At 40.9% G+C, this 27,570-nt stretch overlaps 1 protein-coding gene across 1 annotated transcript in view; it reads right to left on the minus strand.

Annotated features, from left to right (window-relative positions):
* The window catches only part of LAMC1 (laminin subunit gamma 1), a 123,733-nt gene that overhangs the window by 19,332 nt on the left and 76,831 nt on the right, over nucleotides 1–27,570 (minus strand). The window contains exons 3-17 of the mRNA XM_030849192.3: nucleotides 26,183–26,313; nucleotides 23,983–24,149; nucleotides 21,291–21,479; nucleotides 20,351–20,468; nucleotides 19,630–19,728; nucleotides 19,402–19,538; nucleotides 18,913–19,035; nucleotides 18,634–18,823; nucleotides 18,209–18,321; nucleotides 15,637–15,858; nucleotides 15,328–15,516; nucleotides 3,146–3,391; nucleotides 2,495–2,648; nucleotides 1,741–1,883; nucleotides 592–770 (exon numbers count right to left, since the gene is read on the minus strand). Coding sequence (XP_030705052.1) covers nucleotides 592–770; nucleotides 1,741–1,883; nucleotides 2,495–2,648; nucleotides 3,146–3,391; nucleotides 15,328–15,516; nucleotides 15,637–15,858; nucleotides 18,209–18,321; nucleotides 18,634–18,823; nucleotides 18,913–19,035; nucleotides 19,402–19,538; nucleotides 19,630–19,728; nucleotides 20,351–20,468; nucleotides 21,291–21,479; nucleotides 23,983–24,149; nucleotides 26,183–26,313 — 2,400 coding nt within the window. The remainder of the gene's footprint in view (nucleotides 1–591; nucleotides 771–1,740; nucleotides 1,884–2,494; nucleotides 2,649–3,145; nucleotides 3,392–15,327; nucleotides 15,517–15,636; nucleotides 15,859–18,208; nucleotides 18,322–18,633; nucleotides 18,824–18,912; nucleotides 19,036–19,401; nucleotides 19,539–19,629; nucleotides 19,729–20,350; nucleotides 20,469–21,290; nucleotides 21,480–23,982; nucleotides 24,150–26,182; nucleotides 26,314–27,570) is intronic.

The following is a 27,570-nucleotide window of genomic DNA, read 5'->3' on the forward strand; positions in this document are numbered from 1 at the left end:
CAATCTAGGCTTCCCCTTTTGCCCCACACCTAACCATCAATCTTCACACAGCAGAGTGCTGTTCTTAAAATATAAACTGGATTTCCCAGCTTACAACTCATTAGTGCATTCCCACTGGATTTGGAATAAAATCTGAATTCCTTACTCTGGTCAACATGGTTCAACGTAAGCTGTCTCTACCAACCTTTCCAGTCTTATCACAAACCACTCCCCCCTCACTCAGCAGGCTCCAGACACCCTCCAGCTTTGAGGCCTTTGTACCCCACGTTCCCTCTGCCTGGAACAGCCTACCCACCACTTCTCCTTTGGTTTGCTCTTTCTCATCCTTAAGATCGCACCTTAAGTGAGTTTCCACAGATGCTCTATATAAAGTAGTTCTCCCCAGTTATTCTCTGTTTGTATTCTTTCTTGCACTTATCTCAGTTAGTATTTCTTTAATTTTTATTATTTGTCTCCCAACTGGAACTTGAGTCTTTGAGAACAGGGACTGTGTCTATTTTGTTCACCATTTTTTCTCTAGAGCTTAGAGCATAGGAAGTGCCCATTCAACATCTGCTGAATGAATGAACGCATGCACTGTTGACAGCTGACCTTATCCTTTACCAGCCGGTAACAAGCTGGACATTCCTGGCAGCCAGGCCAAGACCGATTGTAGAAATAGTTCTCTTCACACTGGTCACAGCGATTCCCCACAAAGCCTTCTTTGCATGCACAGAGACCATCATCTTTGCACTGGAGGGAAAGAGACCCCTCAGGATGACAGTCACAGGCTGCAGAATAAAGGGAAAAGGTACATAATAAGGAAAAAAAGGAAGAGTGCATTTTCTTTTAACTCACATTGATATCAATAAGCCAACTGTATTATCATTATAATTAGATGCTTTGTGAAAAACAGGCTGATTTAGGAGAATTTAAATGGTTAAGCCTGCTTAGCAGAGAAGCCAGACATTTTTAAAACAGGAGTAAATTTTAGAGTGAGCACCTTTTGGAGGGGGCACATTTCACGTGACTGAATAACTACAGAAATTAGTCTATTATAGAAAGTGCCCTTTTTGTGCACTTCGAGAATTTATCTCTACCTTCATCTCTCCACTGTTTTTCTCTCACTAAGGAACTAGAAAACCCAAATGCTAATGCTTATTTTCCATTATTTTATAGTTTGTTTACTCATTTTGTTCTCTGAACGGAGTCAATGACTTATGCTACATTCCACAGGAGAAATGAAGGAATTCAGAAAGCAAAAACCCAAACTGTTCCACGGCCTAATTCCAAGCAAGTGTTTATGCCAAGGAGCAGCAGATGTGGACATGTAACCGCACCAAAAGGGCCCCAAGGGTGGGAAGCAACTGAGCCAGTAAGTCAACAAACACGTTCGAGCAGAATCCCTCACTGTTTCATTTTCTGCGCTAAGGTGATCAATTAAAAAGTTTCATTAAGCACGGGGAAGGCTCGGTAACCAAAGGGTAATCATCTGGAAAAATTAAAGACTAGAAAAAGGAAGAATCAGAAACACTGTAAAAAAAAAAAAGACATAAATAGGGTGGTTGCAAAGAAACTAGAGAGGCTTTCGGTCCTCTGAGTTTTAAAAAAATGGATAATATTTCTTGAATAAAGCATCTGTGATGATCTGGGCACAGCCCTGACTGTGAGCCATGTGGCTACACCGAGGCTGTCAAAGTCCTTTCTGGACTAACAGTTCTAACTGGAATGAGACGAGACTTTGCCACCAACGCCCCTTACGTTTACAGCCTTCAGGTCCAAACCCAAAGTGGTTGACCTCGCAGTGCTCGCAGTGCTGACCGGTGATGCCAGGCTGGCACTCACACTGGCCAGTGTGGATGTCACACTGTCCATTGGTGGAACCCAAAGCATGGCAGTCACACCTGAAAATGAACACATGACATTTCTCAGGTAAGTAAAACAGACTTTAAGCAAACCTTTCTTTTTTGTTCCTTTCAGCATAGGACTGATGTAATTTGTATTAGAAAACAGAATGTTAAGGGCTATTATGACAGACGTTAAGGGTTATTAAAACCTGAGGTTCAAGTGATTTTCATGAGTTCTATTCAGAACTTCTTTTTCTAGCCTAACCCACACGAATACTTTTATTTCACTACTAAAACGACTACCCACGGCTCTCCAATCTGGCACCACGTGGGCGCTGAATAGGAGGTTTGAAAACAGGAATTCCCAGGCAACTGCAACCCTTGAAGGTCTGATTCTAAGCATCTCAGAAAGGACCATATAATTTGTATTGTTAAAAAAATGTTGCTCAGGTGACACTGACACAGCTGGGGCCACTGCATTCCACTCTTTTCTCTCATTACTTAATTACAACTCTCCAGTATTGCCTCGAAAGGGTGCCTTGCCCATTTTAGGCACTCAGATAATTCCTGAACAAAGCCAAGCCAACTATGAACCATAACTTATAAAAATTCATCTCTGACAATAAAAGAGCAGAGGTCACTTGAACCAAAGGCAGCCACCATCTTACCTCTCACAGCCCTGCCCGCTCTGCAGGTTGTAGAATCCAGGGTCACAAGCTCCACAGTCCCGGCCGGTCACGTGAGGCAGACACTCACACTGCCCGGTCACAGGGTTACAGCTGCTCTGCTGCTTCACGGTCCCGTAGGGGTTGCAGTCGCAGGCTAAGGCAGGAAGACAAGAGACAGCAAAAGATGCAGATCATCTGAGAGAAATACTGAAGTATAAACAACACAAATAGATTCTTTAGATTTGAGTTATCCAGTACAGTAGCCACTGGTCACTGGTGGCTACTGAGTACTTGAAATGTGGCTGGTCTGAATTGAGATGTGCTGTCAGTGTGAAACACACACTGGACTTCGGAGACTTGGTGGGGAAAAGAACATACATCGCAAAAATTTTTTACTGATTACTTGTTGAGATGATAATACATTAGATAGGTTAGGTTAAATAAAATATAGTGTTAAAATTAATTTCACCCGTTTCTCTTTACTGTACTGTGTCTACTAGAGAAATTTAAATTACACAAGTGGTTTGCATTATATTTCTATTGAACAATGCTGCATTCGACCAAACAACTGTAAATATTTAAAGAGACCGTGCAATGATTCTCAGAACGAATGAATATAACTGTGACGGAATCTGGCCGATGGCCAATTACCTTTGCACTTGTCTGCTGGATTGGGAGCCAGGGGATTTCCAAAAAATCCGTCTTTGCACCTGTCACAGTAGAAGCCAGCCGTGTTATAGATGCACTTCAGGCACTCTCCCGTCAAGCGATTGCAATTTCCAACTGCATTGGGATCGATGTTGTCATTGCACTGGCACAGGCGACAAAGCCTCACAGGGCCGTTTCTACCCAGAGGGTCTCCAAAGTAGCCGTCATCACAGAGCTCACATCTTTTACCTGCGCAGGAGACAATCTGATGTTATGAAAGAAAAGGCCTTAGATGTTTCTAGTGCTACTGGTTACAAACAGTCTGGAGTAAACATCAGATGCAAGGCAACGTGGGGCAGTGGACATGGCACCAGCCTAGGAGAGCAGAGGACCTGGGCTGCAGTCCTGGCATGGTGAGTGACCTTGGACACATCTCCATTTCCTTATTAGAAAGATAGCACCTGTTTTGCCTCCTTTGTTTCAGTTGTTTTGAGGATTAACTGAAATCATGCACTAGGAGTGCTTTGTAAATGAGTCCAGCTCAGGTTGATTAACCTTTCCAGTCCCAAGGGCTGGTACATTCATCTATGTTTGTTTTTTCCGATAATATTGAGAAAAATGAAAGATGACTCTTGATACCATACATTTCTTATACCACAGGGTGGGCAGGATCATTCTCTTAAAAAATAAACGGCATGTGCTAATGCTCGTTTGAGCAGTGTCAGCTGGCACAGGAGAGAACTTGGAGAGCATCATTTGCCACTCACTTCTATTACAACTAAGGGAACAGCCAGGTTGAGAAACTTGCCCACCACCAAACAGCCGATAGTAAAAGAGACAGAGGTGGAATTCAGGGCTCTTTCCACTGTGTTAAACTCACAGCTCCTCATCCTTCTTTTTCCACTTCCCCACTATTATTAGCTCAAGTTGTGTTCTTGGTATCTTTGTAGGCAACTGGGCCTGAATTACCTAAACTTTTTGGAGAAACAGAGGTTTCTTCATTTACTCATCCCACAAATACTAACTGAGCATCTACAGACACTGCTCTAGGTTATCAGGGTGATGTGGTGAACAGGGTGGATGAGGTCTCTGCTCTCACAAAGCTTATGCAGCAACTGAGGGAGACCAGTTCACAGACATATAAATAAACAAGATCACTTCAGAGAGCGACACACATAAAAAAGTTAAACAAAACAGAAACCATGACAGAGAGACAGGGTGAGGGCGACTTCATACTGGGTGGTTAGAGAAAAGCCTCTGTGAGAGGAGACATTTGGGATGACAATGGAAAGACACAAGAAACAAACCATGATAATATCCAAGAGAAGAATGTTCCAGAAAAGCAAGATGAGCTTGTGGAAGCAGTAAGAGACAACCATGTAGGTCACAGTAAGGAAAATGGGTTTAAAGTACAGTGAGATGCTATTAGGGTTTTTTTAAGTGATGAGATCTGATTTACATTTAAAAAGTATTATTCTGGCTGCTCTATGGAGAATGGGTTGTAGGAGAGCAGAGTGAAGCATGGAGACAAATTAGGAGGCTATTTCAGGTGAGAGATGACAGCGGAGTAGACCAGGGTGGTGGCGGTGAGAGTGGTAAAGAGTGCTCAGATTTGAGAACCAGCAACACCTGCTGACTGATTGCTCCTACGAAATGAGAGACAGAAGAATCAAGGACAAGCCTCGGATTTTTAGCTTAAGCAACTAGGTAGATGGTAGTGTTTTTACTGAGATGAACAAGACTGGGGAAGGAACAGGTTAGGGTTGGAGAAAATCAAAGATCTAGCTTGAATTTGCTTAAATTTGACATTCCTTTAGCCATCTGATTCAAGATCACACCAGAAAATATTTGGTACATTCAAACTAGTGAGATTTGAGGAGAGACATTCACAGAAAAACAGACAGGATGAAAAGGCAGAGGGCTACGTACCAGATGAAGGAACAAGATAAAACCCCAGAAAAACAACTAAATGAAATGGAGATAGGCAACCTTCCAGAAAAAGAATTCAGAATAATGCTAGTGAAGATGATCCAGGACCTCGGAAAAAGAATGGAGGCAAAGATCAAGAAGATGCAAGAAATGTTTAACAAAGATCTAGAATTAAAGAACAAACAAACAGAGATGAACAATAACTGAAATGAAAAATACACTAGAAGGAATCAACTGCAGAATAACTGAGGCAGAAGAACGGATAAGTGACCTGGAAGACAGAATGGTGGAATTCACTGCTGTGGAACAGAATAAAGAAAAAAGAATGAAAAGAAATGAAGACAGCCTAAGAGACCTCCGGGACAACATTAAACGCTACAACATTCGCATTATAGGGGTCCCAGAAGGAGAAGAGAGAGAGAGAAAGGACCAGAGAAAGTATTTGAAGAGATTATAGTCGAAAACTTCCCTAACATGGGAAAGGAAATAGCCACCCCAGTTCAGGAAGCGCAGAGAGTCCCACACAGGATAAACCCAAGGAGAAACACACCGAGACACATAGTAATCAAATTGGCAAAAATTAAAGACAAAGAAAAATTATTGAAAGCAGCAATGGAAAAACGACGAATAACATACAAGGGAACTCCCATAAGGTTAACATTAAGAGCTGATTTCTCAGCAGAAACTCTACAAGCCAGAAGGGAGTGGCATGATATACTTAAAGTGATGAAAGGGAAGAACCTACAACCAAGATTACTGTACCCGGCAAGGATCTCATTCAGATTCGATGGAGAAATCAAAAGCTTTACAAACAAGCAAAAGCTAAGAGAATTCAGAACCACCAAACAAGCTCTACAACAAATGCTACAGGAAGTGCCCTAAGTGGGAAACACAAGAGAAGAAAAGGACCTGCAAAAACAAACCCCCCAAAATTAAGAAAATGGTAATAGGAACATACATATCGATAATTACCTTAAATGTGAATGGATTAAATGTTCCAACCAAAAGACACAGGCTCGTTGAATGGATACAAAAGCAAGACCCATCTATACGCAGTCTACAAGAGACCCACTTCAGACGTAGGGACACATACAGACTGAAAGTGAGGGGATGGAATAAGATATTCCATGAAAATGGAAATCAAAAGAAAGCTGGAATAGCAATACTCATATCAGATAAAATAGACTTTAAAATAAAGAATGTTACAAGAGACAAGGAAGGACACTACGTAATGATCAAGGGATCAATCCAAGAAGATATAACAATTATAAATATATATGCACCCAACATAGGAGCACCTCATTACATAAGGCAACTGCTAACAGCTCTAAAAGAGGAAATCGACAGTAACACAATAATAGTGGGAGACCTTAACACCTCACTTACACCAATGGACAGATCATCCAAACAGAAAATAAGGAAACACAAGCTTTAAATGACACAACAGACCAGACAGATTTAATTGATATTTATAGGACATTCCATCCAAAAACAGCAGATTACACTTTCTTCTCAAGTGTGCACAGAACATTCTCTAGGACAGACCACATCTTGGGTCACAAATCAAGCCTCAGTAAATTTAAGAAAACTGAAATCATATCAAGCATCTTTTCTGACCACAATGCTATGAGATTAGAAATGAATTACAGGGAAAAAAAAGTAAAAAACACAAAAACATGGAGGCCAACAATACTAAATAACCAAGTCATCATTAAAGAAATTAAAGAGGAAATCAAAAAATACCTAGAGACAAATGACAATGAAAACACGACAATCCAAAACCTATGGGATGCAGCAAAAGCAGTTCTAAGAGGGAAGTTTAGAGCTATACAAGCCTACCTCAAGAAACAAGAAAAATCTCAAATAAACAATCTAACCTTACACCTAAAGGAACTAGAGAAAGAAGAACAAACAAAACCCAAAGTTAGGAGAAGGAAAGAAATCATAAATATCAGAGCAGAAATAAATGAAATAGAAACAAAGAAAACAAGAGCAAAGATCAATAAAACTAAAAGCTGGTTCTTTGAGAAGATAAACAAAATTGATAAACCTTTAGCCAGACTCATCAAGAAAAAGAGGGAGAGGACTCAAATCAATAAAATGAAAAATGAAAAAGGAGAAGTTACAACAGACACCGCAGAAATACAAAGCATCCTAAGAGACTACTACAAGCAACTCTATGCCAATAAAATGGACAATCTGGAAGAAATGGACAAATTCTTAGAAAGGTATAACCTTCCAAGACTGAACCAGGAAGAAATAGAAACTAAGAACAGACCAATCACAAGAAATGAAATTGAAACTGTGATTAAGAATCTTACAACAAACAAAAGCCCAGGACCAGATGGCTTCAAAGGTGAATTCTATCAAACATTTAGAGAAGAGCTAACATGCATCCTTCTCAAACTCTTCAAAAAACTGCAGAGGAAGGAACACTCCCAAACTCATTCTATGAGGCCACCATCACCCTGACACCAAAACCAGACAAAGATACTACAAAAAAAGAAAATTACAGACCATTATCACTGATGAATATAGATGCAAAAATCCTCAACAAAATACTAGCAAACAGATTCCAACAACAAATTAAAAGGATCATATACCATGATCAAGCGGGATTTATCCCAGAGCTGCAAGGATTCTTCAATATATGCAAATCAATCAGTGTGATACACCATATTAACAAGTTGAATAATAAAAACCATATGATCAGCTCAACAGATGCAGAAAAAGCTTTTGACAAAATTCAACACCGATTTATGATAAAAACTCTCCAGAACGTGGGCACAGAGGGAACCTACTTCAACATAATAAAGGCCATATATGACAAACCCACAGCAAAAATCATTCTCAATGGTGAAAAACTGAAAGCATTTCCTCTAAGATCAGGAACAAGACAAGGATGTTCACTCTCACCACTATTATTCAACATAATTTTGGAAGTCCTAGCCACGGTAATCAGAGAAGAAAAAGAAATAAAAGGAATCCAAATTGGAAAAGAAGAAGTAAAACTGTCACTGTTTGCAGATGACATGATACTATACATGGAGAATCCTAAAGATGCCACCAGAAAACCACTAGAGCTAATCAATGAATTTGGTAAAGTTGCAGGATACAAAATTAATGCTCAGAAATTGCTTGAATTCCTATACACTGATGATGAAAAATCTGAAAGAGAAATTAAGGAAACACTCCTGTTTACCATTGCAACAAAAAGAATAAAATACCTAGGAATAAACCTACCTAGGGAGACAAAAGACCTGTATGCAGAAAACTATAAGACACTGATGAAAGAAATTAAACATGATACCAACAGATGGAGAGATATATACCATGCTCTTGGACTGGAAAAATCAATATTGTGAAAATGACTATACCACCCAAAGCAATCTACAGATTCAATGCAATCCCTATCAAATTACCAATGTCATTTTTTACAGAACTAGAACAAAAAATCTTAAAATTTGTATGGAGACACAAAAGACCCTGAATAGCCAAAGCAGTCTTGAGGGAACAAAACAGAGCTGGAGGAATCAGGCTCCCTGACTTCAGACTGTACTACAAAGCTCCAGTAATCAAGACAATATGGTACTGGCACAAAAACAGAAAGATAGATCAATGGAACAGGATAGAAAGCCCAGAGATACACCCACATACCTATGGTCAACTAATCTATGACAAGGGAGGCAAGGATATACAGTGGAGAAAAGAAAGTCTCTTCAATAAGTGGTGCTGGGAAAACCAGACAGCTACATGTAAAAGAATGAAATTAGAACACTCCCTAACACCATACACAAAAATAAACTCAAAATGGATTAGAGACCTAAATGTAAGACTGGGCACTATAAAACTCTTAGAGGAAAACATAGGAAGAACATTCTTTGACATAAATCATAGCAAGATATTTTTTGATCCACCTCCTAGAGTAATGGAAATAAAAAAAATAAACACAAAAATAAACAAATAGGACCTAATGAAACTTAAAAGCTTTTGCACAGCAAAGGAAACGATAAACAAGACGAAAAAACAATCCTCAGAATGGGAGAAATATTTGCAAATGAATCATCGGACAAAGGATTAATCTCCAAAATATATAAACAGCTCATGCAGCTCAGTATTAAAAAAACAAACAACCCAATCCAAAAATAGGCAGAGGATCTAAATAGACATTTCTCCAAAGAAGACATACAGATGGCCAAGAAACACATGAAAGGATGCTCAACATCACTAATTATTAGAGAAATGCAAATCAAAACTACAATGAGGTATCACCTCACACCAGTTAGAATGGGCATCATGAGAATATCTGCAAACAACAAATGTTGGAGAGGGTGTGGAGAAAAGGGAACCCTCTTGCACTGTTGGTGGGAATGTAAATTGATACAGCCACTATGGAGAACAGTATGGAGGTTCCTTAAAAAACTAAAAATAAAACTACCATATGACCCAGCAATCCCAGTACTGGGCATATACCCAGAGAAAACCATAATTCAAAAAGACACGTGCGGGGGCTTCCCCAGTGGCACAGTGGTTGAGAGTCCGCCTGCTGATACAGGGGACACAGGTTTGTGCCCCGGTCCGGGAATATCCCACATGCTGCAGAGTGGCTAGGCCTGTGAGACATGGCCGCTGAGCCTGCGCGTCTGGAGCCTGTGCTCCACAACGGGAGAGGCCACAACAGTGAGAGGCCCGCGTACCACACAAAAAAAAACAAACAAAGACACATGCACCCCAATGTTCACTGCAGCACTGTTTACAATAGCTAGGTCATGGAAGCAACCTAAATGCCCATCGACAGACAAATGGATAAAGAAGATGTGGTACAAAAATGTTCATTGCAGCTCTATTTACAATAGCCCGGAGATGGAAACAACCTAAGTGCCCATCACCAGATGAATGGATAAAGAAGATGTGGCACATATATACAATGGAATATTACTCAGCCATAAAAAGAAACGAAATTGAGCTATTTGTAATGAGGTGGATAGACCTAGAGTCTGTCATACAGAGTGAAGTAAGTCAGAAAGAAAAAGACAAATACCGTATGCTAACACATATATATGGAATTTAAGAAAAAAATGTCATGAAGAACCTAGGGGTAAAGCAGGAATAAAGACGCAGACCTCTTAGAGAACGGACTTGAGGTTATGGGGAGGGGGAAGGGTGAGCTGTGACAGGGCGAGAGAGAGTCATGGGCATATACACACTAACAAACGCAGTAAGGTAGATAGCTAGTGGGAAGCAGCCGCATGGCACAGGGATATTGGCTCGGTGCTTTGTGACAGCCTGGAGGGGTGGGAAGGGGAGGGTGGGAGGGAGGGAGACGCAACAGGGAAGACATATGGGAACATATGTTTATGTATGACTGATTCACTTTGTTATAAAGCAGAAACTAACACACCATTGTAAAGCAATTATACCCCAATAAAGATGTTAAAAAAAAAAAAAAAAGAAGATGTGGTACATATATACAATGGAATATTACTCAGCCATAAAAAGGAACGAAATTGGGTCATTTGTAGAGACGTGGATGCATCTAGAGACTGTCATACAGAGTGAAGTAAGTCAGGAAGAGAAAAACAAATATCATTTATTGACGCATATATGTGGAACCTAGAAAATGGCACAGATGGACCAGTTTGCAGAGCAGAAGTTGAGACACAGATGTAGAGAACAAACGTATGGACACCAAGGGGGGAAAGCGGTGGGGGTGGGGGTGGTGGTGGTGGTGGTGGTGGTGTGATGAATTGGGAGATTAGGACTGACATGTATACACTGATGTGTATAAAATGGATGACTAATAAGAAAATAAACATAAATAAACAAAAAACAACAAAAAAATGAAAATTATGTCCCTATTAATATTTAGTTTAACTTCCTTATATCAAACTATTCTCTTTTGAGAAATGGTAGGGAACTCTGACTAAAATGTTTATATACAGCACCATCCTATGCAGTGTCACACACTGGTGAGCATTTTTTCAAGAATAATTTTCCAGTGATTAAAAATTCATGGGATATTAGTATATTAAGAAATTAGAACATGATAAAAATGGCATTTCAAAACATCAAAGAAAAGACAGATAATTAAAAAAAGACTTGAGGAGAGTTAATAAAACATACTACCCATAGAAGGAAGGGGATAGTGTTGAGAAACCACAAGTAGAGCATAGCACCTGGGATAGTAACTGCAGGGCTCCAGAACCTTGGCCTCAGAGGGGAGGTGGAGGGAGCAGTTACCAGAACCTAATAGTTTCTAACTTTCTTAAAAAGGGCTGTTTGGAGAAGGTCACCTGCCAAGAGCTGGTAACTTTGATTAAGGTCACCAAACCACAAGGACCCTACAGAGAGGGGGCCTTGGAATACATACTCTGCCCTCACTCTCCTTCCTCTCTCTCTCTGATCTCCTACGTGCTTCCCACCACCTGCACTCAAATGGAGGTGGCCATGTGATGTAGTACATGCAGGCCTCATCAGGGTGGAGAAGGATAAAGAATGGATATGGAGGGGCAGATGGAAGGCCTCCAGCCCACCATCCAAGTGGAGACAGCAAGTAGGTAGCTGGTACTCAAGAGAGTGAGGTCGGGGCTGAAGACATGGATTTTGCAGTTGTAGGCACAGAGGGGCTTTTGAAGCCTAAAGATGAGATTTGTTCACCTAAGGAGAGAATATAGATAAAGCTAACATGAAAGCCCTAGGTTGAGAAACAGAAGTGATCAAAGGAGATCCAAGAGAAGAGAAGAAAAGTAGAAGAAAACCAAGGTGAGGGAAGTATCACAAAAAGCAACAGGAGAAAATGTGTGGAGCAAAGTGAGTAGTGAACAGTGTCCAGTGCTGCTGAGAGACCAGGTCAGATAAGGACTGAAAACTGACCACTGCATCTGGCAAACAGAGACCACTGATGAGGTAACAGAAAATGTGGCTGGGGGAGGAGGAGGACACGAAGAAACAGGATGTTAAGAGAGGACAGGAAGCTAGGGGCCCTTCTTGCCTCTGAGGCAAATATTCAATAGTTTCCAGACCCACACCCAAGATCCTTCTCCAGATTAGGATTAAGACACCATTTCAGTTCTGCTTTTTCATCAGGTAGTTTAGCTAGTCTAGATACGATCCATATTTAAAAAGTCTTAAAACCTGTTCTGAATAAAACTCAATTAAAAAATCTGCTAGAAAACTTACAACAGAGCTACATGATAGCCCATGAAAAGCTCTCATTGCAAAATATCTTCCACAGCTACAGCTAGTCTACCCCTCTGTCTCAGAGCCTAGGATGTAGGTTCAAGTCCAGGCTGTACTACTTATATGACTTCGGGCAAATTATAGACTTCTCTTAGTCTTGGTTTTCCTTATTATCCCTCCCATACTGGGAGTGGCGTCTTCCTTTCTTCTCCTTTAGCACTCTTGTGTGTGTTCCTTTATCTGAACTAACCACACTGTATTAAAATGATCTGTGCTTTGCTCCACAGTTTTAGACCCTGAAGATTAGGGACCCTCCTTTATTCATCTTCATGTTCCAAAGCCATGCACTCAAAAAATTTTGTTGAAAAAATGATTATTATTTTTAATTTACCTAAAAAGATTGTTTAAAGTATTAAATTAAATGCAGAAGCATTTCACACATGAAGATTTCAATGACTATCAGCAGTTATTCATATTCTTCAACAATTTTCTAAATGAGGAACATCTTACTTTGTATCTGCAACCTCTATTCATTTATTCAATAGATACTTGCATTCATTCAACAAACACATGTGCCAAACACTATTCTGGGTGTTAGGGACACAAAAGTGAATTAAACAGACAAAAGTTCCTGCTCTCAAGGAGCTTAAACTGGAGGTGGAGGGGGAAGATAGGTAATCAACAAATGAATACACATAAAAATATCAAGTGGCTAAAAAGTGCTATGAAAAGAAGTAAAGCAGGATATAGGAAAATAAAGAGTGATGGCATTGGACTTCCCTGGTGGCTCAGTGGTTAAGAATCCACCTGCCAATGCAGGGGACACAGGTTCGATCCCTGGTCTGGGAAGATCCCACAGGCTGCGGAGCAACTAAGCCCGTGCGCCACAACTACTGAGCCTGCGCTCTAGAGCCCGCGAGCCACAACTACTGAAGCCCACGCGCCCTTAGAGCCCACATGCTGCAACTACTGAAGCCCGCGCACCTAGAGCCCGTGCTCTGCAACAAGAGAAGCCACTGCAATGAGAAGCCCGCGCACCGCAACTAGAGAAAGCCTGCACGCAGTGAAGACCCAACACAGCTAAAAAAAAAAGACTGACGGCATTATTTTTCACAGGGTCTGTGCTGTTTTCATGCAGACTTCTACATCCTAATTAACATCCTCAAGAACTGCTACAGATCATTTCCTTCAATCCAGGTGATAACTAACAAAACAAATACAGCTGACCCTTGAACAATGCAGGGGTGGACTGATCCCTCTGCACAGTCATAAATCCTTATACAACTTATAGTCATCCAGCCCCCACCTTCTACGGCTCCTCTGAATTTGCAATTCCACATCCATGGATTCAACCAACTGTGGATTGTAGTACTGTAGTATTTACTATTGAAAAAATCTCATACAAGTGGACCCATTCAGTTCAAACCTGTGTTGTTCAAGGGTCAACTGTATATTTCACAAATCTGATTAGTGACTAATATGTGTATAACATTTCCTAAAATCTCCTATATGATACTCCATCTCTCTATAAGCATCCCGAATAATTTTACTTCACCATTTGTACTATTTAGTATAGATATGAGAACGACTCCACAATGCCTAACTGTTTAGTTTACTGTCCAGTGAAACAACAGAATCAGTAGAGGGATCTCTTATCAAAATGCTCTATTAAGTACTTCTGAGAGTAGACACTGAACGAGGGATACTTACTATACTCTGTGGCAGCAGAGTAAAAGGTCCTAAGAACCTGGGTACAGCAGGGAGGGTTCATTGAGGAAAACCATCCTGGGGAAGTGATGTTTCAACTCAACCCACAGAACAGACAGGAGTTGGCTAAGAAAAGTGAGAGAGTCGGGTAAGCACTCTAAAGAAAGAGAACAGGACGTGGCAGGCCAGAGTCGGGCACACCTGAGCCCAGGAGGGCAGGAGCAGAGGGTACAAGTGCAGCGGTGGGTGGTGGGGAATGAGGCTGGAGAAGTCTATCTCTAAGAGACTCTGTTGGGCCACTGTTTTCTTAAAAAAAAAGGAGAAAAGAGTCAAAAATATGAAATTCTACACTAACTTCTACTCCTTATTTTTTCAACTACCTTAAGCAAATGATTGGCTCTCCCTGTGTGGCACTGCCCTTGTGCTCGATGTGCGGTCAGGGGAGAAGTGGAAGGAAGGTGGAGTGTTTTAATGTTTCCCAATGATTAAAGAATGTTTTGATGAGACATGAGAGATACAGATTATGAGCTCAGTGTTTTGGTTTTTCTACTTATGTTCATGCTCTCTAGCAGTATCTTTTGAACAAAGAGCTTGTAATGGAGTCAAAGTCTGTATCAGAAGCCTGGCCAGAACCTCTCCATTACGTGGAGGCTAAAGTCAGTGGAAGAAAGGGGAACGGTCAACAGTGAGCCCCCGTCTCCTCTGTGAATCAGCACAGGCAACTCCTTGAGTAGCCAGGAAAGATCTAGTCTTATGTTCTTATCAAAAAGAAAGAATCTCAGAGAATGGGAACAGAGGTCTTATCCAAAGCTCTACAAATATTTTTTTCCCCAACTAAATGCGACGGGCCCTGATACACTGAAAGGACTATTTAGATAAAGAATTTAAAGAATTTTAAAATTACCACTTTACACCAAGAATCCCAGGGCAGCCTCACAAACTAAAACTCAAGTTTTGATTCGCGTCTTGTAAGGGAGAGTATATTGTAGTGATCCTCCTCTTTGGAGCCAGAATGCCTGGGTTGAAATTCCAGCTGCTCCAATGACTATAGCCATGTAGCCTTGGACATGTAACTTAATGTCTCTGTGCCTCAGTTTTCTTAGCAGTAACCTGAGGATAATGCAAGAAGCTATCTCAGAGGGTTGTGAGGATTAATGAGGCAGTATATGTTAAAGTGCTTAGAAAAGCACCTGGCCATAAATATGTTAGCTACTATTAGTAATTGATATGCATTTTACAAATCCATAATAAACCTGTTTCCTACAAAACTTTTGCCTACTAGGAAAACTAACCATGGAACCAAACAAGAAAATCCAAAAACCTCCAAAGTCCTTCTTCCCAAGGTGTTTCTGTGGATAGAGCAGACTTACCAGTGGTGCCAGTAGGACAGTTGGTGCACACCACCTCCTGTGTCTTAGGGACAACAGCACAACTGGAGCCCCCAGGACACGGACAGGGCTGGCAATCAGAGGAGGTGCCCACGGTTGAATCGCCATAGTACCCGTCACTGCATTTCTCACAGTGGGGCCCGGCTGTATTCTCTCTGCAGTTACAAACACCTATTTGGAGAGCAGGTGTGAGAAAACAGGTGAGTGTATAAGCAAATAAGACAATGAGCATTTCCAACCACCTGCTAAAGAGAATTTAGGTCTAGCAGCCCCCAAAGGTCATCTTCTCACCTGTCTCAGGGTCACAGGTCTCACTGTGCCCATTGCAGGTACAAAGCACACATGGACTGTATGGTCCAAGACTCGGAGTTTCTCTTCTGTAACCGGAGAGGCACATCTCACAAAACTGCCCTCCGTATCCCACAGGACAGGTGCAGGACTCCACCCAAGTCGCAGGGACCCCAGGCCCGGGACGAGCGCTTGCCAGGGTGACATCATCCAAATATCCAGCACCTGTGTATGATGTGGAGAAGAGGATCACTGAACTGGCTTTCGTATTCCAAAACTTCTTGCAAAGTCAATAATGCTAAGGGGTAACCACACCCAAAATTTCAGAGACAATCAACCATCAGTTTAATTCATCTGTTGGAGAAGATAACCAGAAAATAGCATGTAGAACAATTATGTGCTACCTGGTGCTAAGTATCTGGAATGGTGGTAGAGCAAAATTCATTTTTTAAACACACACACACACACACACACACACACACACACACAGATTTGTTGGATTTTACAGTCCTCCCAATCACCAATGTGAAAAATGAAAAGCACTGGGCAATAATCTGGGGCAAGAAAAGATAAAAGGAAGAATGTGGAAATAACAAGTTTAAGGCTACAGCCATTAAGCCGTGTTTTTGTTCTTTTCCCACAAAATCAGGCACTGATCATTAGAGCTCAAGGATAAGAAAGCAGGGAAGGCACCTGTCGACAAGTACCACTCAAATTATATTTTTTGCCCTGCATAAAACAGAAAAAATAAGTAAACAAGTTCTAATAATCAGGGCTACTTTGACAAATATGTAATTATTCCAAAGCTGTTATGCCGTATATCATAATGCTTTCCCGTTTCCAGAAGAAAATAAAAATAGAGGAAGCCTTATATTGGCTTAGCCCAATGGTTCATCCAACCTAACAGTGCACATGACAGACTCAGCAGGAACATCCTATGGAAGAGGCAGGTTTTGATTGTATCATCATATTTCCCTTTAATTTCCATTCCACTCCTGTCTCTTGCACTCTTATCTTTCAAGTGTATTTCCCCATGCTATGAAATATCACTTGCTGTTTATATAATCCTTAGAAACTGATGACCTGAGGCTAAAGGACAGCTCTTCTATTTCTGCCTTGAATTTAGTTAACTTTTACTACATTTATGGGTTTTTTCAACATTAGATCATGAGAGACATCTCCACTGTTAACGTGCTTCCAACTTCAAACATTCTTAAGCCTCCCCATCCTAAAAGTACTCTTTCTTCGATCTGTCCCTACTCCCTAATTAGAGTCCAGTCCCTCTCTTTTCCTTCTCTCACAGCCGAACTTCTTAAAAGAATAATCTGTATTTTACTTCTTCACCTTTGAATTTACTTAATTTGTGATCTAATTTACTTAATTAAATCACTGCAATCTAACTTCAGTTTCAACACTTTTTTTTTTTTTTTTTTCCTGCGGTACACAGGCCTCTTACTGTCGTGGCCTCTCCCGTTGCAGAGCACAGGCTCCGGACGCGCAGGCTCAGCGGCCATGGCTCACGGGCCTAGCCGCTCCGCGGCATGTGGGATCTTCCCGGACTGGGGCACGAACCCGTGTCCCCTGCATCAGCAGGCGGACTCTCAAACCACTGCGCCACCAGGGAAGCCCAACACTTCTTAAAAAAACAAACAAACAAACAAACAAAAACCCTCACCAATGATTCTTCAGTTACCCAATACCAAAATCCAATTGTACTATCTTCCTAAACCTGTTAATTGTTCCTCTTCCTTAAAATTCTTTTTCTCTCAAGTCTCAGGTCATGGTCCTTAAATAACTGTTTCCAGGATTGCATCTTCTTTTCTCTTTCTGTATTTTTTTGTTATATTTCCAAGTTTAAAAATGATTACCCATACGGTGACAACCCTTTGATTCTAGATCTCCAGTCTCAACTTCTTCGTAAGCCCCATCCATATTTCTAACTACTTATAAGACATTTTCATCTGGATATTCATGCAGGCATCTCAAAAATCAACACATCCAAGCTGCTGATGCCACTTTCAATGCCACACCACCACTCTGATTCCTCTTCCCCCAGACAGCTTTACCTTTCTATAGAAATAGGTCCTCATTAAAAAAAAAAAAAAAAAATTATAGGAAAAAAATTTAAAGAAATGCTTAAAAACAGCTTTTTAAATTTAAAATTATAACAAATGTTCATTCAGTCATTTTTAATTTTTCATAATTTAGCCAATTTAGTTAAAAGGGCTTGATAGTTACATAAGCAAGAAATAAAAAGAAACAAAGGTTAAGCAATGTGAGCCAGCAGAATTGTATTTGGGATTCTTAGAAGATTCTAATTATAGATAATGTAACCTCAATAGGCTTATTTATTATAAAACAATACTATTTACTAATTTTGGCTAATTTTCTCCAGGTCCTTAAAAGTAGTTTTAAAATGCATTATTTTTATACATAATTCATGTATGATGAGGCAGTTTATACCACTTCTTTAGGATCAGTGTTATAGTGTTAGGACTTTAGAGATAAACTTTTGATTATGGATCCTTTTATCTAATCATCTTAAATGATTCTCTTAAATTATATCATAACTTACTTCTCTCGCTATATGTCCCACGGATCTTGATAGAGGTCAAATTGTTTAGGAGTTTCTGAAATTCAAAAGGGGTAAGAGTAGGCCTCCAAGGGTAATCTGTTGCTTCATGGAGCCTAGAGAAAAAGGAAGGGCCACATTAACCTCTGTAAGGACAATTCTGGGTGCTGAGAAAGCATTTCTTACTCATTTATGCCACCAACAATGCACTGCTCTGCCAATCTAACCAGGTCAGAGATGAGTCTGTTGGTTTGACAGTACAACTGGAAAAGGTACACGTCAACAAAGGGAAAGTTCCCTTTTACAAAGCCACCTTGAGAAGCCAGAAGTTTTTCTTCGACACACACCTTGAGGCCTGGTGAGCTTTGACAAAGAAACCACTTTTATAATTCTGGTCAAGTCAGATTTTAAAAACAGAACTGTCTTACCTGAAGACATATTTCACAGTGGTCTCACTCGGATAGGAATTGCCCTGAGCGATCAAGGGCACAGACACTCTTAGGCCAGCTCCCTCAAGCACCAGGTCTTCTGCAGAGAGGCGAGTGTCTCGCCTGTCCACTCGAAAGGAGAAGGAGAAGTTCTGACCATAACTCAACACCTGCTTGCCCAAGAACTTTGCTGGAAGGCAGACACAATGGTGAGCAAGAATGTGAGCGTAAGAATAAACGGGCATACGCCAAGCCAGACCGCTTCCTAGCCTTACTTACCGGGGGCAATGAAGTACCTAGGAAAGTAGCTATCTGAAATGACAGCGATATCTTGCCTCTCAGAGGACCACTCAAATGATGCTTCAGAGCCATCCCTTTGTTCCACACGCCACCCATCCTCATCTGCAAGCAGAGGATGGAACACAAATGCCGTTACTTTGTAAATGTCCTGAATTCAGGTCCTCTATATACCACAAAATACATAGCAAGTCATCAATGAAAGTTTTTTAATAAATGGAGGCTATAACAGTACCTATATATGCTATACCCCTCAAGCTAAACTATTTTATATAATAGTTTATACTTAATTTGGTAAATTCTAAAACCATTTATATATACTTTCATTAAATTAAAAAGCCAAACAAAAATCACATACATTAAAAAACAAAGTGCTGATACCGTCAAAAGGTGCTCAAAGAGCTACTGACTTTTTAACACTGTAAGTCTAGTCTCACGATTCTAGAGGACAGAAGGAAAGGTCTACTTTACCTGTCTGAAAGGTAGAGGTTATGGAATAAACACTGTAGCCGACAGCATTTGTACAGACAGAAGAATGCCCAAAGCAGAAGCAAGGTGTGCAACCCATAGGATTAGATGATTCCAGATTAAAAAATCCAGGTTTGCATCTGAAAGAGATTAAGATACAATCAGGTATTCATTGTACTTGAAATATGATAACAGAGAAAATACAATACGGCTAGAGAAAAAATGAGCTACCTCTCACAATTGAAGCCTTCGACATTGTCTTTGCAAACACATCTTCCTGTTTCAAAATTACATTCGTCTGTGCTGCCAGAAGGATTACAAGAGCATGGCCTATTGGATGGAAAATGGAGGAAAACAATGAAATAAGAGAAAAGATAAAGAAATTCCACTCAAAGTCAATCTTTTGTTTTATATGTTAACAGATTTTTAAAAAAGGAATTCCTTTTTTAAAAAGGAATAGAAAGAGCAAAATGAATCCTAAAGTCGTCTTTATATTTGGATTTGATTTCAGTCAAGGATAACCATCACATTTAGACATTGAAAACTCTGCTTCACCTCTGTACAGAACAATCCTGGATCATCATTACAGCGAGAAGACAGCGAGAAGCCTTAAATCTTGGTTTACAAGTATCATGGGGGGAAAATGTTTATATGGCTGCAGATTAGCTACAACATCTATTATTAAGAATCAGCTACATTTGGGCTTCCCTGGTGGCGCAGTGTTCGAGAGTCTGCCTGCCGATGCAGGGGACACGGGTTTGTGCCCTGGTCCGGGAGGATCCCATATGCCGCGGAGCGGCTGGGCCCGTGAGCCATGGCTGCTGAGCCTGCGTGTCCGGAGCCTGTGCTCCGCAACGGGAGAGGCCACAGCAGTGAGAGGCCCGCATTCCACAAAAAAAAAAAAAAAAAAGAATCAGCTACATTTGGATTCTGCCCCCTTGAAAAATCTTACCTGCATCCAGCCTCAGTAAGAGAATGGTACCCAGGCTGGCAACGGTCGCATTTGTCCCCCATCACTCCAGGCTTACAGCTACATCTGCCATAGCTATCACACTGTGTACTGAGAGAACCTGAAATTTAAAGTGCTCAGTGTCAACCACCAGTTAGGTAAGTAAAATGAATGTCTCAAAGAAAGAAGGTTGGTAACTAAAAACAATGCCTGAAAACCAGAATGCAGATTGTTTTTCAGTATCTAGATGGTAACCAAGAGAATAAAGATCAAATTTTAAATCAGAACACTCTCAAAATCATACCCCTTTAAGCCATGACTTTTAAACTTTCCAGACATACACCCTAAGATGAATCCACTCATAACTGCTGAAAAACACTAACGAATCACTCTGTACCCAATGGTAAACCGTACACAAAACCAGTCACTGCTCTGTGGACGAGCACAGGCTCCTTATGGCCTGTGTCTAGAATTTAAGTATATACAGGCATGAATAACAAAAATAAAGTTCAAACTCCTGAAAAAGCACAACAGACGAAGAGCACTCTGCTCCTCTGAACACACACCAATGTGCTGAAAGAGTTCAGCCCTCCAAGGAGGTTAGACTAAACAAAATCATTAACAAGGAAGAACTCACGAAGAAGCTAACCTTTTACAGTCAAAGTTCAAATGGTCTTGATGATCTTATTGCTAATTATTTACAGAACCATTACTCAGGCCAACCCCACATTTTTATACACACCAGAAAATCATCTGAAGGCCCAACCTGGTTAAAGAGAGTAGAGGCAGATCCTAAATCATTTACATGTTATAACAATGTCCACTCTCCTGTACTTAAGCTGTGCAAATCCCTAGGGAACAAAGCTTTATGTTCTGGGGGTACAGGGAATGCTCATTTTGTCTTCCAACCATCACAATGAAGCAGACTCTGCCCGTCACTTACCAACAGGACTACAGTGGCAGGGAGAGCAGGCTTCTCTGTTCCCAAGGCGGAAGAAATTCTCCCGGCACCTCTCACAGTTGGCGCCGTCCGTGTTATCCTGGCAGTTGGTACAGTGGCCACCATGGCCCGTGGAGCGGTACAGTTCAGAGTCAAAGTAGCATTCCTGCGATCGGCCATTGCAGTCACAGGCTGTTGGCCAAAACGTTAAGTCAGATCCATGTTCCTTTACAAACAGCATTTTAAAAGACTCAGAGAAAACAAAACCATAATTCCCCACATCTCTGACAAACAGGTGGTGGCAGATTACGAACGACCGCCAGATGCACTGTTCATTCAAAAACAAAAACGAAAACTGTGTGTCTGTCTATAAAGGGTTCATACCGTCAGGTTAACAGCTTACTAAGTAATGTTCATCCTTATCAAAAATAGTACCATCATAAAATATAAGTAATCCTTGTACTTAGGAATCTCTGCATAGTTGTACACATACAAACAAAAGCCAAGTCAAATTACAATTTTTCTGAACCTTTATCCTTCATTCTAATACCAAGTCCAAGCACAAGGGGCCAATTTATATGTAGGCTTCAATTTATGTTAACTTTTCAGGGCTCAGACAATTCAAATACATTAGACACCAACTTCTAAAATGCCAGATTACTTGCATACCCAGACTGGAGTAATCTTGAGACACATGGGTAAAAATTAGTGCCTCTTTCAAAAGAAGCAGGAAATCTATAGATCCACAAGAAAGTAAATCCACAAGAAGGGAAATCTAGATCCATAGATGCCTCCATCTGCTGGGAAGCCACAGTGCCAAATGGGTCATCTGTTAAGTAGCTCTATTCCCTACATGACGAGTATCTGTAGTCACTGAAAATCTTTATTATATTTATACTAAGATGATTTTTTCCAAATTACTGACTCTGCTCCAAGTACAGACACTAAATAAAAATAAAATTTTATTTGATTACAGATAGAGCAGGAGATTGCTGTTTAAAAAAATTTGAATATGTTTTTTTTCTCCTCCTTGCCTTTACAATCAGTTCTTTTACGGTACTATATTTGAAAACTTTTTAGAAGCTTGAATCGCTGGCACCAAGAATTAGAGTTAAGTAACTCTGGAAGCTCCCATTCCCTTCTTCATCAGCTATTTCTCTTCCCTCAAGTCTCCCTAGATTATCTCGCAATCAGCCCAGCTCACGGCACCTAAATGGTCTGGTGCTTAGAGACCGTGAGGCAGAACAATCCCCATGTCTATGCTGTCCTAACCCACTGCTAAAAGCAGATGCTGTGGCTCCCTCATCATCAGCTGGTAAGAGAGAAGGCAGCTGTCATTCTCTCTTCCCTAGCTCCAGCACCCTGACAATACTGTAGTACCGTCACACCTCCAGAAACTTCTCTCTCTGACGGGCCATGGTGCCTGAAGGGACCAAAGAGGAAAGCAAATTGACTTAGCTCCTTATCAAAGTCTGTTAGCTACTGTATTCTGTTCACTTGCTAGTGAGAAGCTGGATATAATGTTACAATTGTTTTTTTCCCATAATGTTCCTGGATAGACTCAACATATGACATCATTAAGCAGATTACTTTTCAAACACATGTGTACATTTATTTAGATGTCACACCTTAGGAGTATTTCATTTTTTCTTTTATCAGCCTTTATCATGTGGTTTCCAACACTGGATATTACAGTTCAGTAAAAGAATGAAAGAAGTGAAAGTGCTTAGGAATGCTAGAGCAGGCTGTAAAATTTATCTGAAAATCAGGAATTTGTTGAGAAAAGAAAAGTTGAATAAGAAAATCTGCTGTAGGCAGCTAATGGAAACAGTCATGAGTCAAGATATTGGTCCTTTTTCAAGGTTTCTGCCAATAATTCCTGCAAGTTCAGAGTGTCTTCCTTCTTATTCCCTTTATTACCAAGAGGATACGATAAGGAATATTTATAAGGACATAAGAAAATGTTGCTGCTTTAAAAGTTTCTCACTTTCAAGTCCTTGGCAAATCATGACTACATGGTTTCATGATTTTTCTCCTGAGATTCCTTTCTCTATCTCTTCAGAATAAACCTAGACATTATGAAGGAATAAACAATGTGTAATCTTTTTCATTTTACCTCTTCCTAAGAATACTAGGCTCTACTCTTCTTCCCAGAGCCACCCACCTCTGCATGACGGAAGTAGGAAATCCTCCCCATTGTGCTCTTTAGTGAGATAAAGAAAAAATAATTTTGATAAATAATCCATCGAATAGCAGTCTTAGTCTAGAACTCATCACACCTGACCAATGTTCATCAACAATCCTGGCTGTTCAAATAAATGAGCATTGAAAGCAAGAATATTTTAAAGGGCAACAAAGAAAAGACTGGAGAAACCATATTTTAGAGTAGGCAACCCCAGCCCAGTATTTAGAGCTAAGCAAAGGCCAAACCTTGAAGATGCTGCTCCCATTCTGTTATGTGTGTTCATGAAGGAAACATAAAACCAGCACAGTTTACGTTTGTGGCCAATTGCCCGCATCTATGATTTTCCTTTGACGTGCATGCAGGTTATTGTTCTACACTCTCAAATTAGGGAAGAAGCTCTGCCTTCCAGGCTTTTCCTTTCAAGGAGGAATCAAAGGAAGTCACCCATTCCTTCTCCCACCTCTGAAGTCCTCAAGACAATTTAGCAGACGAACACCAAGGGGCACTCACGCAGGCATTCGCTGGCACTCTCAGCAGTCGCCCTCCTCCACGGCCGGTCATTGAAGAAAGGAAGGCACTTCTCACAGTCTACGCCATAAGTATTATGTTTGCAATTACACACCAGCTTGTCAAATTCATTCTTCACGCACTCGCTTGCATGTCCGTTACATTTACACCTGGGGAGAGAAGAGACCCTTAAAAGAATGAAACACCTATGAAGCCCTGAAACGGATGCAGAAAAAGGATGTACACAGAGAACTGAAAACCACCTCAGGATGTTTTTGAGTTTACCACTCAAAACTGTAAACTGAGGAACTGAGCAAGATTAAGTAATGACTGTGTGTTTTCAGGTATGAAGAAAAATCAAACAAGACAAAAAAAAAGGTAGCTTTATTTAACAGGGGATGGGGCATTAACCAGACATGAGAAGAAAGTCCCCAACAATTTCTGAGGACATCTGTAGGACCATTTCCTGAAGTGAAATGTGTACATCTCAAGAGCCAGCCAAGTGTAGTGGTTAAGAAGAACATGGACTCCAAGGCCAGGCTGCCTGGGTTCGAAACCTTGCTCTGTGACTTACCAATGGAACTTAAACTCGGTGCCTTACCTGTAAAAGAGGGAGGATGATAATACCTATTTCATAGAGTTATTGAGAAGATCAAGAGGTTGCTACATGTATGTGCCCAGGACTGTACAGGCATATAACAAGTCAATAAATTTCAGCAGTTATCTGCCATCATGATTTTAAAGTATTTGATCTGAAGACAGTGAGAGACAGATACCACACCACCATATGGATCTCCGGTAGACTGACATTCCCTCGGGTTGTTTGGGGCAAGAATCCTTGAAGGAGCCTCTAGATGCAGGTACTACCATAAACTAAGGACTCATGGAAATCCCCATGAATACTAACACGCACTCTGGTGCAGAGCCGTTACCCTCACTCACTCTTTAAAGATGGCAGTCAGTTCCACAGCTTCAAGCACCACCTAATAATACACTCAAACACTTCTGAAACACCTACAGTGCACCAGGATGAATCCCAAATGTATATCTCCAGGTGCCTCTTTCTCCCAAGCTCCTGTCCTTGACTGCTGCACAAATTTAGATGTCCTCCACGACTTAAAACTTAACATTCTACAACTAAACTCACCACCTTCCCACATGAGCTCATCTCCGTTTATTCTGTTAATGATACCACCATTCTCCTGGTCACTAAACCTTCAAAATCACCTTTGACTAAAATCCTGATAATTCTTCCTTCATAAAATGCACCTAAATGTTTCTTTCCATTCTGCTGTCACCACCTTAATGTCAGGTATTTGGTGTCACCTAACACCTCGATGACAGCATAATAACAGGAATATAAATTCTCTCGATCATATTCTACTGTTACCTTGCCTGCAGCTAATCTTCCTAATCTACTGTGTTGAAATCATAGCCCTAACACCAAAAAAGTACATGATTTCTCATTGGTTACAGTTTCCATCAACTTTCACTGAGCATCAATCCCATACCAGGAACACTGCATACAAAAATAATGCTTCTGCTCTTGAGACTTCATAGTCTATTACAAGGGGAGGTAAGTCCAAGATTCTTGGCTCACTGTCTAAGGTCTCTGGCTACCAAACTCTCTGGTTTACAACTCCACAAATTCATATAAGATTTTCCTTAAGTCAAGGAGGTTTAAACGCTTCCAACTCTAAACTTTTGCTCATGACATGCACTCAACCCTCCTGCACCCAACCCAGACATCCTCTCTCCTTATCTAAACCCTACCTATTCTTCGACGCCCAGCTTAGATTCCATCTGTTTCTCTAGCCTGACAGTCCTGTAACTATTCTCTGACATATGACATCTCTTTATCTAAAACGCTTGATGGTACCAGTATTTAACTTTTCGCATATTCATACATCGCCTGCCCCATTCACCTGTAGGATCCTAGAAGGTCAGGTCCTTCTCAGTAAGTGAATGTCAGACTTGCACTTCCTCAGTAGCGTCACAGTGCCTATCATAGAGCTTTGCGCTTAAATGTTCAATAAGAATTCACTAATGTGTTGATCTGACAAGGTTTTAGAAAACCTAATTACTTTGTTTCCAGGATAATGAGGTCCAAAAAACATTACTAATACAGTTGTAAACAAGTTGCTACCTTCACTTCTACACCAAAGCTCCAATCGCTTTCAAGGTTATTTCATGGTTTACTTACCTACCACCCACAGCGAAATCAGAGATTGCATAATAATAGGATTTGAGAACTTTGGGGTCATTAAACACTTCATCCCCAAAAGTGTTCAGGCGATTGAGTGTTACTCTGATGTCAGTGGCAGTTACCCATTCCTGTCAGAAAACAAAAACACAGAAAAGATAGGTAAAGGCACTGAAGGTAAGAGACATATATGTGACAAAATCTTCTAAGCAGTTAATGTATCATTTAACTCATGTCCTCTTCTGGCATTAAATCTATTATAACACTCAAGGACTCCTTTCATTTCTTCATACTTGAATTTCCTTCTTGACTCTTCCCTTCTTTGATCTAAGTTGTTACTTGACCACTCAGAGTCTCCCAAGGCAGGAATAATATTAGTTTCTTCACAAGGCTGTAGAGAGGCTTAAGTGAAATATGCTTTTCAACGCTCAGCATGCATTAGGTAGTCAACACACGTCTCGTCTCTCCATCCTGTACCCACACCCCAAAGCCAGTCAAGAGAAGCCAGCACAGAACTCACGAAGTACCACCACTGTATCCGATACACTGGTCACTGCCTCCTCCTGCCCATCTTGTACCATCTCCCTCTCCCTCTTACCCACTCCACTATGGACAGATCTGGGAGACACATCCAAGCACAAAGCAATCAAGCATTACACTGGCCTGAACCAATCAGACGTACTCTTTGTCTTGACCCTTCCCAAATGTCACTTCTCATGAGGCCTTCCCTGGGCACCCTATCTAAAATCGCCACCCCCCAGCCCCCTGCAACTCCCTATTTCCCTTCCCTATTTTATTTAAACTGCCTGTCTCCATCACCACCACACCTGCCCACCCCACCACTGCCACCACCAGATTATAAGCCCCACAGGGCAGGAATTTGTTTTGTTTTGTTCACTGCATTTCACTAGTGCTTAGCATATAGTTGGTGCTCAAGTAACATCTACCGAGCAAATGAACAGATTTGAGGAAACTCCAACTGATCAAGTCGGTAGGTATATCATAATGGCAGAGGACAAGAATGAAGGTTATACGGTTTTCCCCCCGGTTTTATGCGATCTAAGCGCTTATAATAAATGCCCTTTCATTGAGCTAATTTTAGTCAGATGTTTACATCTGTAGTAGTTATAACAATTATCCCAATGAATCATGTTTGCCAGTGTCCACAACCTGTGTAGTCCCTGTATACGCTGATTCTAGGCTTGGGCGTGTGACTTGCTTTGGCCAAGGAGACATCAGCAAATGTGACACAAGCAGAGGTTTAACAAGCATCTGTGCACTGGGATTTACCCTCTTGGAATACCTCCTCCAACACATGAAGAAGCCTAGTCTAGCCCCCTTGAGGATGTAAGATCACAGGGAGAGAAAAACCCAGCTCCCAGCTGACC

This window comes from Globicephala melas, chromosome 1 (genome assembly GCF_963455315.2).
Source record: "Globicephala melas chromosome 1, mGloMel1.2, whole genome shotgun sequence".
NCBI lineage: Eukaryota > Metazoa > Chordata > Mammalia > Artiodactyla > Delphinidae > Globicephala > Globicephala melas.